Below are 13,710 nucleotides of genomic sequence, written 5' to 3' on the forward strand. Positions count from 1 at the left end.
TTTCTTCAGCGCTCTTTGGTGCCCACTTTGATACCCATTTTTGTGCCAGTTTCATTATTTTTGTAGCCGTTTTTAAGCGTGTTCACATCAGGGCACCTCACTGCATTGTATGTTATTATTGTGATGATTATTTTTAGCTGTTAAACTTATAAAAAACAGAAAAGAAAAAATTGCCGAATAAGAAACCGACGAATAAGGAACCAACTTCAGCCTCGTTACATGAGCGCCATTACTGCCTCAGCCACATCTGCACTGTGCAGCGCTGTACTAGAGCTGCGGCCACACGCATGCGCTCTGGGAAGGGACCGAGCTGTTTGCGTTCCAAGCCTCCTTCCAGTGGCCGGCTGGAGAACAGTGGGGTTCTCTTCTCACCTCGCATCTTCAGCATGGCTCTTCTCCTCCTCCTGCTACTGACGGCTGTGGTCACCCAGCTATGCGCCGGACAGCAGAGCCCCCCAGACCCGCCCAGCAGAATAGGTAATGGGCAGTGGTGGCATGGTGCACACGGTGGAGCCTCGCACTGCCCCTGCAGGCACCATGTCTACCTGGGCACCCTATGCTGCCGTCTGTCACCTCAGTGGGGATGTGCAGACAGCTGCGTGACGTCACTGCAGATGTGGTAACTCAACAATAGCACATAGTGTAACACCCATATATATGTGCTGGTGTGTGATAGCGGGTATATAGATCACGTGCCAATGTGTGATAGCGGGTATATAGATCACGTGCCAATGTGTGATAGCGGGTATATAGATCACGTGCCAATGTGTGATAGCGGGTATATAGATCACGTGCCGATGTGTGATAGCGGGTATATAGATCACGTGCCGATGTGTGATAGCGGGTATATAGATCACATGCCGATGTGTGATAGCGGGGGTATATAGATCACATGCTGATGTGTGATAGCGGGGGTATATAGATCACGTGCCGATGTGTGATAGCGGGTATATAGATCACATGCTGATGTGTGATAGCGGGGGTATATAGATCACGTGCCAATGTGTGATAGCGGGTATATAGATCACGTGCCGATGTGTGATAGCGGGGGTATATAGATCACGTGCCGATGTGTGATAGCGGGTATATAGATCACATGCTGATGTGTGATAGCGGGGGTATATAGATCACGTGCCAATGTGTGATAGCGGGTATATAGATCACGTGCCGATGTGTGATAGCGGGTATATAGATCACATGCTGATGTGTGATAGCGGGGGTATATAGATCACGTGCCAATGTGTGATAGCGGGGGTATATAGATCACATGCTGATGTGTGATAGCGGGGGTATATAGATCACGTGCCGATGTGTGATAGCGGGTATATAGATCACATGCTGATGTGTGATAGCGGGGGTATATAGATCACGTGCCGATGTGTGATAGCGGGGGTATATAGATCACGTGCCAATGTGTGATAGCGGGGGTATATAGATCACGTGCCAATGTGTGATAGCGGGTATATAGATCACATGCTGATGTGTGATAGCGGGGGTATATAGATCACGTGCCGATGTGTGATAGCGGGGGTATATAGATCACGTGCCGATGTGTGATAGCGGGGGTATATAGATCACGTGCCAATGTGTGATAGCGGGTATATAGATCACATGCTGATGTGTGATAGCGGGGGTATATAGATCACGTGCCAATGTGTGATAGCGGGTATATAGATCACGTGCCAATGTGTGATAGCGGGGGTATATAGATCACATGCTGATGTGTGATAGCGGGGGTATATAGATCACGTGCCGATGTGTGATAGCGGGTATATAGATCACATGCTGATGTGTGATAGCGGGGGTATATAGATCACGTGCCGATGTGTGATAGCGGGGGTATATAGATCACGTGCCAATGTGTGATAGCGGGGGTATATAGATCACGTGCCAATGTGTGATAGCGGGTATATAGATCACATGCTGATGTGTGATAGCGGGGGTATATAGATCACGTGCCGATGTGTGATAGCGGGGGTATATAGATCACGTGCCAATGTGTGATAGCGGGTATATAGATCACATGCTGATGTGTGATAGCGGGGGTATATAGATCACGTGCCAATGTGTGATAGCGGGTATATAGATCACGTGCCAATGTGTGATAGCGGGGGTATATAGATCACATGCTGATGTGTGATAGCGGGGGTATATAGATCACGTGCCGATGTGTGATAGCGGGTATATAGATCACATGCTGATGTGTGATAGCGGGGGTATATAGATCACGTGCCAATGTGTGATAGCGGGGGTATATAGATCACGTGCCGATGTGTGATAGCGGGGGTATATAGATCACGTGCCGATGTGTGATAGCGGGGGTATATAGATCACGTGCCAATGTGTGATAGCGGGTATATAGATCACATGCTGATGTGTGATAGCGGGGGTATATAGATCACGTGCCGATGTGTGATAGCGGGTATATAGATCACATGCTGATGTGTGATAGCGGGGGTATATAGATCACGTGCCGATGTGTGATAGCGGGGGTATATAGATCACGTGCTGATGTGTGATAGCGGGTATATAGATCACGTGCCGATGCGTGATAGCGGGGGTATATAGATCACGTGCCAATGCGTGATAGCGGGGGTATATAGATCACGTGCCAATGTGTGATAGCGGGGGTATATAGATCACATGCTGATGTGTGATAGCGGGGGTATATAGATCACGTGCCAATGTGTGATAGCGGGGGTATATAGATCACGTGCCGATGCGTGATAGCGGGTATATAGATCACATGCTGATGTGTGATAGCAGGGGTATATAGATCACGTGCCGATGTGTGATAGCAGGGGTATATAGATCACGTGCCGATGTGTGATAGCAGGGGTATATAGATCACATGCCGATATGTGATAGCGGGGGTATATAGATCACGTGCCAATGTGTGATAGCGGGTATATAGATCACGTGCCGATGCGTGATAGCGGGTATATAGATCACGTGCCGATGTGTGATAGCGGGGGTATATAGATCACGTGCCGATGTGTGATAGCGGGGGTATATAGATCACGTGCCGATGCGTGATAGCGGGGGTATATAGATCACGTGCCGATGTGTGATAGCAGGGGTATATAGATCACGTGCCGATGTGTGATAGCAGGGGTATATAGATCACATGCCGATATGTGATAGCGGGTATATAGATCACGTGCCAATGTGTGATAGCGGGGGTATATAGATCACGTGCCAATGTGTGATAACGGGGGTATATAGATCACGTGCCAATGTGTGATAGCGGGTATATAGATCACATGCTGATGTGTGATAGCGGGGGTATATAGATCACGTGCCGATGTGTGATAGCGGGGGTATATAGATCACGTGCCGATGTGTGATAGCGGGGGTATATAGATCACGTGCCAATGTGTGATAGCGGGTATATAGATCACATGCTGATGTGTGATAGCGGGGGTATATAGATCACGTGCCAATGTGTGATAGCGGGTATATAGATCACGTGCCAATGTGTGATAGCGGGGGTATATAGATCACATGCTGATGTGTGATAGCGGGGGTATATAGATCACGTGCCGATGTGTGATAGCGGGTATATAGATCACATGCTGATGTGTGATAGCGGGGGTATATAGATCACGTGCCGATGTGTGATAGCGGGGGTATATAGATCACGTGCCAATGTGTGATAGCGGGGGTATATAGATCACGTGCCAATGTGTGATAGCGGGTATATAGATCACATGCTGATGTGTGATAGCGGGGGTATATAGATCACGTGCCGATGTGTGATAGCGGGGGTATATAGATCACGTGCCAATGTGTGATAGCGGGTATATAGATCACATGCTGATGTGTGATAGCGGGGGTATATAGATCACGTGCCAATGTGTGATAGCGGGTATATAGATCACGTGCCAATGTGTGATAGCGGGGGTATATAGATCACATGCTGATGTGTGATAGCGGGGGTATATAGATCACGTGCCGATGTGTGATAGCGGGTATATAGATCACATGCTGATGTGTGATAGCGGGGGTATATAGATCACGTGCCAATGTGTGATAGCGGGGGTATATAGATCACGTGCCGATGTGTGATAGCGGGGGTATATAGATCACGTGCCGATGTGTGATAGCGGGGGTATATAGATCACGTGCCAATGTGTGATAGCGGGTATATAGATCACATGCTGATGTGTGATAGCGGGGGTATATAGATCACGTGCCGATGTGTGATAGCGGGTATATAGATCACATGCTGATGTGTGATAGCGGGGGTATATAGATCACGTGCCGATGTGTGATAGCGGGGGTATATAGATCACGTGCTGATGTGTGATAGCGGGTATATAGATCACGTGCCGATGCGTGATAGCGGGGGTATATAGATCACGTGCCAATGCGTGATAGCGGGGGTATATAGATCACGTGCCAATGTGTGATAGCGGGGGTATATAGATCACATGCTGATGTGTGATAGCGGGGGTATATAGATCACGTGCCAATGTGTGATAGCGGGGGTATATAGATCACGTGCCGATGCGTGATAGCGGGTATATAGATCACATGCTGATGTGTGATAGCAGGGGTATATAGATCACGTGCCGATGTGTGATAGCAGGGGTATATAGATCACGTGCCGATGTGTGATAGCAGGGGTATATAGATCACATGCCGATATGTGATAGCGGGGGTATATAGATCACGTGCCAATGTGTGATAGCGGGTATATAGATCACGTGCCGATGCGTGATAGCGGGTATATAGATCACGTGCCGATGTGTGATAGCGGGGGTATATAGATCACGTGCCGATGTGTGATAGCGGGGGTATATAGATCACGTGCCGATGCGTGATAGCGGGGGTATATAGATCACGTGCCGATGTGTGATAGCAGGGGTATATAGATCACGTGCCGATGTGTGATAGCAGGGGTATATAGATCACATGCCGATATGTGATAGCGGGTATATAGATCACGTGCCAATGTGTGATAGCGGGGGTATATAGATCACGTGCCAATGTGTGATAACGGGGGTATATAGATCACGTGCCAATGTGTGATAACGGGGGTATATAGATCACGTGCCAATGTGTGATAGCGGGGGTATATAGATCACGTGCCAATGTGTGATAACGGGGGTATATAGATCACGTGCCAATGTGTGATAGCGGGGGTCATGCTGAGGGATGTTGCAGGCAGCAGATCGCTCTCCACAGCGTCTCCAGACTCTGTCACATCTGTCACATGTGCTCAGTGTGAACCTGCTTTCATCTGTGAAGAGCACAGGGCGCCAGTGGCAAATTTCTAATCCTGTCGTTCTGTGGCAAATGCCAAGTGTCCTGCACGGTGTTGGGCTGTGAGCACAACCCCCATCTGTGGACATCGGGCACTCAGACCATCCTCATGGAGTCGGTTTCTAACCGGTTGTGCAGACACATACACATTTGTGGCCTGCTGGAGGTCATTTTGCAGGGCTCTGGCAGTGCTTCTCCTGTTCCTCCTTGCACAAAGGCTGAGGTAGTGGTCCTGCTGCTGGGTTGTTGCCCTCCTACGGCCCCCTCCACGTCCATTCCATTTGCACAACAGCATGTGAAATTGATTGTCAATCAGTGTGGCTTCCTAAGTGGACGGTTTGATTTCACAGAAGCTTGATTTACTTGGAGATATATTCTGTTGTTTAAGTGTTCCCTTTATTTTTTAAGCAGTGTAGATCACGTGCCGATGTGTGATAGCGGGGTATATAGATCATGTACCGATGTGTGATAGCGGGGGTATAGATCATGGTTGATGTGTGATAGTGGGGGTATATAGATCACGTGCCGATGTGTGATAGCGGGGGTATAGATCATGGTCGATGTGTGATAGTGGGGGTATATAGATCACGTGCCGATGTGTGATAGCGGGGGTATAGATCATGGTCGATGTGTGATAGCGGGGTATATAGCTCACGTGCCAATGTGTGGTAGCAGGGGTATATACAGTACAGAGCAAAAGTTTGGACACACCTTCTCATTTAAAGGTTTTTCTGTATTTTCATGACTATGAAAATTGTAAATTCACACTGAAGGCATCAAAACTATAAATTAACACATGTGGAATTATATACTTAACAAAAAAGTGTGACACAACTGAAATGATGTCTAATATTCTAGGTTCTTCAAAGTAGCCACCTTTTGTTTTGATGACTGCTTTGCACACTCTTGGCATTCCCTTGATGAGCTTCAAGAGGTAGTCACCAGAAATGGTTTTCACTTCACAGGTGTGCCCTGTCAGGTTTAATAAGTGGGATTTCTTGCCTTATAAATGGGGTTGGGACCATCAGTTGTGTTGAGCAGAAGTCTGGTGGATACACAGCTGATTGTCCTACTGAATAGACTGTTAGAATTTGTACTATGGCAAGAAAAAAACAGCTAAGTAAAGAAAAATGAGTGGCCATCATTACTTTAAAGGGAACCTGTCACCCCCCCTCAGGCGTTTGTAACTAAAAGTGCCTCCCAGCACTGCTATCATCTCTTGGAGAGAAATTGAAAGCAATTAACCCACTCGCAAGAACCTTCACAATGATGAGGGAATTTGAAATAGAGGAAGAGAGGATTGCTGAATTAGAAAATCGCGATCCACAATGATGACCAGAGGCGCTACAATGCACCAAGGTGTAATGAAGTAGCTATAATTTATCAAAATACAATGGGTGAACCCCCATTTAATAGGGATATCAGAGTTCACCTCAAAAGTGAAAACCAAACTGTTCAAATCAGCTTTCTTCACAGAAAGTGTGATGCAATGTCATATCCACTTTTCCCATATGGGGACAGTGGATGGACAATAAATTTGACAACTCCAATTGCCCTAAGTGTGCAACATCAAGGAATTGGTGACATCCATCTACCATCCATACCAGTGGATCAAGATAGACAAGAAAAAAAATCACCCTGTTGCAGTACTTTGTATACAGGCTTGCCATTCGTGATGAGTTCAATCCCCTTTTAAATGCTGGGAAGTTGACACAACAATATATCGTTGACAGTTACGTCAAAATTGAATCCGACAGGATCGAATATATAAAACAAAATCCAAAGGCATTACGCATCGACAGTTATGCTGGTGTTATGGATCACATCCATAATGCTGCGTTCCACCAAGGGCTAAAAGCTGGGACACCAGTAATTTTACTGTCCACTTTCATTGGAAGCCCAAGAGCTATGCAGCAAAATCACCAAGACGCCATGACAATTGTCCAAAAATTCGGAAAGCCAGATCTTTCTGTTACGATGACCTGTAACCCAAAGTGGAAAGAAATTACTGAAAACTTAGAACCATGGCAAAGGCCAGAGTTCAGACCAGATTTGGTTGCACGAGTATTTAAAATCAAACTCCAAGCCGTGCTTAACGAGATTTTGAAAAAACACATTTTCGGCCCTGTAGTTGCCTATGTGCATGTAATAGAATTTCAAAAGCGTGGACTACCAAACGCTCACATGCTCTTAATCCTCGGAGAGGAAGATAAACCGAGGCACAATGAAATAATTGACGAATTGGTCTCTGTTGAAATCCCAAATGAGACAGCAAATCCAAAACTGCATGAGACAGTAATGAAGCACATGATTCATGGCCCATGTGGCGAAGATCAACCTGGTGCTATATGCATGACAGGTGGTCAAGGCGCAAAAAAATTCCCAAAAGGAATTTAATACAGAGACACGTATAAAAATGCGTGCATTGATCATCTTTTGGAAGACGATTCCCAATGGGAAGACGGTATAATGGATTCAATCGCTTTCCAAATGCCCTACTAATTTCGTGAATAATTTGCTAAAAATTGTGTATATGGGGAACCAGCTAAACCATTGGCATTATGGCAAAAATATAAAACCGAATTTATGGAGGATTACACCAGGCGGTATACTCCAGATATTGCTGAACAACTGGCTCTTCGTGATATTAATGAAGTGCTCTTAAGCAGTAAAAAGTCCTGTGCTGACTACGGATTGCCAACTCCAGTAAATGTTCCAGATGAAATACTGGACCAACTGAATTATGCTGTAATAAAGCAGGAGGCTGAGAAATTGAAAGCTATGCTTAATGAAGCTCAGAAATCAGCTTTCGATGCAATTATGCAAGCAGTCAATGCTGCATCGCAGCCAGACGACACTAGCTCACACTGTTTTTTCTGGACGGCCCAGGAGGCAGTGGGAAGACATTTTTGTACAACTGCTTGCACAAGACACTACAAGCAGAAAAGAAGTCTATTTGCTCAGTAGCCTCCACTGGATTGGCGACTACATTACTACAAAACTGTAGCACCTACCATTCCAAGTTTGGGCTTGGAATTACAACAAATGAGACCACAGTGTAAAAAATTAAGCCAACCTCACCTCACCTAATATGAACACTGTGGATAATTTGTTCCAAGACATATGTGGAAAAAAAAGACCATTTGGTGAAAAAGTTTTCATAAATGGTGGTGACTTTTGTCAAACCCTACCAATAGAGGAAGGTGGAAAAAGAGCCCAAATTGTACAGTCCACCATTAAATACTCAAACTCAAAATCCTGAAATTAGTTTTCACGGTTCCAGTTACAACAGAATATGAGAACGTCTCAGGACGAAGTTGAGTACAACTCATGGTTACTGAAACTTGGCAATGGAGAGTTGTCAAATGTATATGGTCTACCAGAAGATACAACTGAAATCCCGAATTCTTTTATTGAAGAGGGTGATTTAATTCCAGCTATTTTGGGCGACTCAATTGAGATTACCGATGCAACTGTAGAAGCAATTGCCAATAAAGTAATTCTTACGCCATTGAATGATGACGTTCACGCCTTGAAGGACAAAATTCTTAGTCAAGTTCAAGGTGAAAACTCAACATATCACTCCATCGACACAATTGCGAAAGAGGAGGGTGTGATTCTCACAGATTACCCTATAGAGTTTTTTAACTCTTTGAATCCCACTGGGATGCCTCCTCATGAACTAAAGCTGAAACCAGGAGCTGTAATTATTCTCCTGCGTAATCTTAACAGAAAGCGTGGCCTTTGTAATGGCACAAGGCTTTATTTGAAAAGCTTAAAAGCAAACGTTATTCATGCCTTTGCTTTTAATGGAAAAGCAAAGGGTCAGACAGTTCTTATTCCAAGAATTGACCTGATTTACAAAGATAAAAACTTGACAGTCCAGATGTGACGATGTCAGTTTCCTGTCATGTTGGCTTTTGCATGGACCATTAATAAATCTCAGGGACAGTCCTTGGATAGTGTAGGAATTTATTCACCTCTCCCAGTGTTTTTACATGGGCAGTTATATGTGGCTTTCTCCAGGGGAAGGAAAAGCCAACAATTAAGGGTCAAAATATTTGAGACACAGAAGCAAGGTAAACTTATTCCTAACGTTGACAAATGGTTTACTGTCGACTGTGTGTACAAAGAAGTATTTTATTAAGCTTTTTAAACAATTGTAAAAGCCAAAAAATATTGTACACAAAAACGGGACTAACTCCTAGCCGCGGTCTACGGACCAAACATTGGGCACAGGCAATGGGTTCACTTTCTTCATGGATAGCGCTATCGGATAGCTCTACCCGAACAGTATTAACTACAGAGCTTTTTCATACACGAGATAGGAGTGGCAGGAGTGGTACACCAGGTATTTATGTTTGCTATTAGTCTGCACATACGCCAGTCTGGTGTGTGGGTACACCCCATTGCGTGGTTCGTAACCACCGCGCACGCCCAAAGGGTGGGCAATCACTCGTTTCTCTTTAATAGCGGGCACAGTGTTAGCAGCCGCCAGCTTCCGGCAGCTGCTGCGCAATCACGTGTGCCTGCTACTAAAGAGAATGAATATTCACTGCCCTCCACGCCCACAGTCCCTCCCACCACTTGGTGCCAACTTCAGTGCATAGAGGTGGGAGTGACTATGGGCGTGGGGAACAGTGAATATTAATTTCTCTTTTACAGCTGGCACAGGGGTTAGCTGCAGCAGCCAGTTGCTGGCTCCTGCCTCCTGTGACCCTCTTCTCCACTGCTGCCGCTTCCCTACATCCCCATCCAGTAGGTACATCCAGACTATAAGATGCAGCCCCCATTTTCCTCCAAATTTTTGTAGCAAAAAAGTGTGTCTTATAGACCGAAAAATACGGTATATCATGTAAACTTTTGGGGTAAATGCACATGGACGTTTTAGCACCTGTAATGCTGCAACTTATATTTTACTCTTCACATTGTTAGCTTTAATAACCCACAGCATAAATTTACAGGTTATGCAAGTCAATTTCTCATCCACCTCACTATCACTGTTACAGTGGCCGCTTGGCTTTTTGCCTACTTTGTTATGTTACAATCTGTGTTGTAGGGATTTCACTCACTCAGGTGCGACGGCTGAGACTCAGGAGGCACGTTCCTTGAAAAGTTCACAGGGTTTATTGCATCATAAACCACATGGCAAAATAACAGAAAGGAAATAGCCTTTAATAATAATAATAATAATAATTTTTATTTATATAGCGCCAACATATTCCGCAGCGCTTTACAAATTATAGAGGGGACTTGTACAGACAATAGACATTACAGCATAACAGAAATACAGTTCAAAACAGATACCAGGAGGAATGAGGGCCCTGCTCGCAAGCTTACAAACTATGAGGAAAAGGGGAGACACGAGAGGTGGATGGTAACAATTGCTTTAGTTATTCGGACCGGCCATAGTGTAAAGCTCAGGTGTTCATGTAAAGCTGCATGAACCAGTTAACTGCCTAAGTATGTAGCAGTACAGACACAGTGGGCTATTAACTGCATAAAGTGAATGAGAACATGATGCGAGGAACCTGATTTTTTTTTTTTTTTTTATAAATAGGCCACACAGGGATAGTTAGGTTAATGCATTGAGGCGGTAGGCCAGTCTGAACAAATGAGTTTTTAGGGTACGCTTAAAACTGTGGGGATTGGGGATTAATCGTATTAACCTAGGTTAACCTAGGTTCCTTTGACTCAGGAAAGAAAAAAACAAGTGTCCAGTCCTTCCGGCTCAGTCCTGGAGCCTTGACACACTCAGGAGGGTTCCACCTCCACACATATCTGTTGTGTAAAGCATTAGCCAGTCTTATATAGAGCTAACCACACCCAGTAACCCATCACATGATTAGCCATGTGGTCTGACATCACCACAGGTCCTGAAACACATATATATATACAAGGTTATGTGCAAGAAAGAAATACTCCGGGCTACATTACAGCAACAAGGCACTTATGTGGCACATACCTCCCGTCGACTACACACCCGTTAGCCATGCTACATACCTCCCCCCTCTGCCTAAAGCCGTGGGGCTTGGCACTTTCTCCCACTAAACAAGGGATTCTTGATAGGGCATCCGCATTACCATGCAGCTTTCCGGCCCTATGTTCCACATGGAAACTGAAGTCCTGCAGGGCTAAGAACCAACGGGTGACTATAGCATTTCTACCCTTCGTTTCCCTCATCCACCTAAGTGGGGCATGGTCGGATATCAGTCTAAATTTACGTCCCAGCAGATAGTACCGTAATGTGTCCACTGCCCATTTTATGGCCAAGCACTCCTTCTCAACGACTGAGTAGTTCTTTTCAGACGAGGACAGCTTCCTACTCAGATAGAGAACAGGATGCTCCTCCCCATGTAGTTCTTGGGAAAGGACTGCTCCCACCCCAACATCTGAGGCATCTGTCTGAAGAATAAACTCTTTCTTGAAGTTTGGGACCATCAGAACGGGTTGCTTACACAAAGCCTCTTTCATTTCTTGGAAGGCTGACTCTGTTTCTTCGGACCACTTAACCATTACGGATTTTGTCCCTTTTAGCAGGTCAGTCAGAGGCGCAGCCATCGTGGCGAAGTTTGGGATAAACCTCCTGTAATATCCTACGATTCCCAGGAAGGCTTTAACTTGCTTCTTGGAAACTGGTTTTGGCCATGTTTGAATTGCCTCCACTTTACTGATTTGGGGTTTTATTTCTCCATGACCCACTATGTATCCAAGGTACTTAGCTTCTTCTTTACCCAAGGCACACTTCTTTGGGTTTATTGTAAATCCAGCCTCTCTTATAGCATCAAACACCGCTTGGACTTTCTCCAGATGACTCTCCCAGTCCGGGCTAAAGATGACGATATCATCTAGGTACGCAGCAGCGTAGGCCTTATGGGGTGCAAGGACTCTATCCATAGCCCTCTGGAAGGTCACCGGAGCTCCCTGTAGGCCACACGGCATCCGGACATACTGGAAGCATCCATCAGGTGTCGGAAAGGCCGTCTTCTCCTTGGCTTCCTGTGCCATGGGGATCTGCCAAAACCCTTTGTCAAATCCAAGGTGGATATATATCTGGCGTGCCCAAGCCTTTCGATGAGCTCATCAACGCGGGGCATGGGATAGGCGTCAAACTTGGAGACCTCATTCAACTTCCGATAGTCGTTGCAAAACCTCCACTCTCCATCAGGTTTTGGGACCAGGACAATTGGGCTCGACCAACCGCTCTTGGATTCCTCAATGACTCCAAGCCTCAACATACGCTCCACTTCCTTGGAGATAACTTCTCGACGAGCCTCAGGAATACGATAAGGTTTCACATTCACCCGCACATGTGGCTCTGTTAGGACCTCGTGCTCTATGACCTTCGTGTATCCTGGCAATTCTGAAAACAGGTCCCTGTTTTTCTGGAGTAACTCCCGGCACTGCTGTTTCTGGGTCTTCGATAGCGTCTCTGCTATAGTAACCGCTCCAACCTCACCTTCTGGGTTGCTTAACAATGATGGAGTTACTGTCGGCTCTCTATCTTGCCATGGCTTGATGAGGTTGACATGGTAAACTTGGAATGGTTTCCGTCTTCCTGGTTGGTGAATTTTATAATTTACCTCACCAAGTTTCTCGACAACCTCGTATGGCCCTTGCCATTTGGCCAAGAACTTGCTTTCCACCGTTGGAACTAACACAAGAACTCAGTCTCCCGGATTGAACTGCCTCACTCTTGCAGACCGGTTGTAGACCCTGGCCTGAGCTTCTTGTGCTTGGAGAAGGTGTTCTTTCACGATAGGCATCACCTTTGCAATCCTCTGCTGCATCAGGGCCACATGCTCAATGACGCTTCTGTGGGGCGTGACTTCGGCTTCCCAGGTTTCCTTGGCTATATCCAGGAGTCCTCGTGGATGTCGGCCATATAGGAGCTCAAATGGTGAGAACCCTGTGGAGGCCTGTGGAACTTCACGAATGGAAAACATCAAATAGGGTAAGAGACAATCCCAGTCTCTACCGTCTTTCTCTATAGCTTTTCTCAGCATGCTCTTCAGTGTCTTGTTAAATCTCTCAACAAGGCCATCTGACTGGGGATGGTACACCGAGGTCCTCAACTGGGAGATTTTCAGGGCTTTGCATAACTCCCTCATCACCTTGCTCATGAAAGGTGTCCCCTGGTCAGTCAGGATCTCCTTCGGCAGACCTGTCCGGGAAAAGACATGGACCAACTCGCGGGCTATACTCTTCGAGGAAGAATTTCTCAAGGGAATTGCCTCAGGATAGCGTGTGGCATAGTCCAGGATGACTAATATATACTGATGGCCCCGCGCTGATTTAACTAAGGGACCGACCAAGTCCATGGCAATTCTCTCGAACGGTACCTCAATAATGGGCAGTGGCACAAGGGGGTTCCGGAAATGAGGAGTAGGAGCAGTTAGCTGACATGTAGGGCAGGACCTGCAATAGTTCACTATTTCCCGG

General features: G+C 45.9%; 1 protein-coding gene across 1 annotated transcript in view; it reads left to right on the forward strand.

The window, feature by feature from the left end:
• Positions 1 to 260: 260 nt before the first annotated feature.
• Positions 261 to 13,710, forward strand: part of PCYOX1L (prenylcysteine oxidase 1 like) — a 30,502-nt gene continuing 17,052 nt past the window's right edge. The window contains exon 1 of the mRNA XM_069764145.1: positions 261 to 477. Coding sequence (XP_069620246.1) covers positions 288 to 477 — 190 coding nt within the window. The 5' untranslated portion in view covers positions 261 to 287. The remainder of the gene's footprint in view (positions 478 to 13,710) is intronic.

This window comes from Ranitomeya imitator, chromosome 4 (assembly GCF_032444005.1).
Source record: "Ranitomeya imitator isolate aRanImi1 chromosome 4, aRanImi1.pri, whole genome shotgun sequence".
Taxonomy (NCBI): domain Eukaryota; kingdom Metazoa; phylum Chordata; class Amphibia; order Anura; family Dendrobatidae; genus Ranitomeya; species Ranitomeya imitator.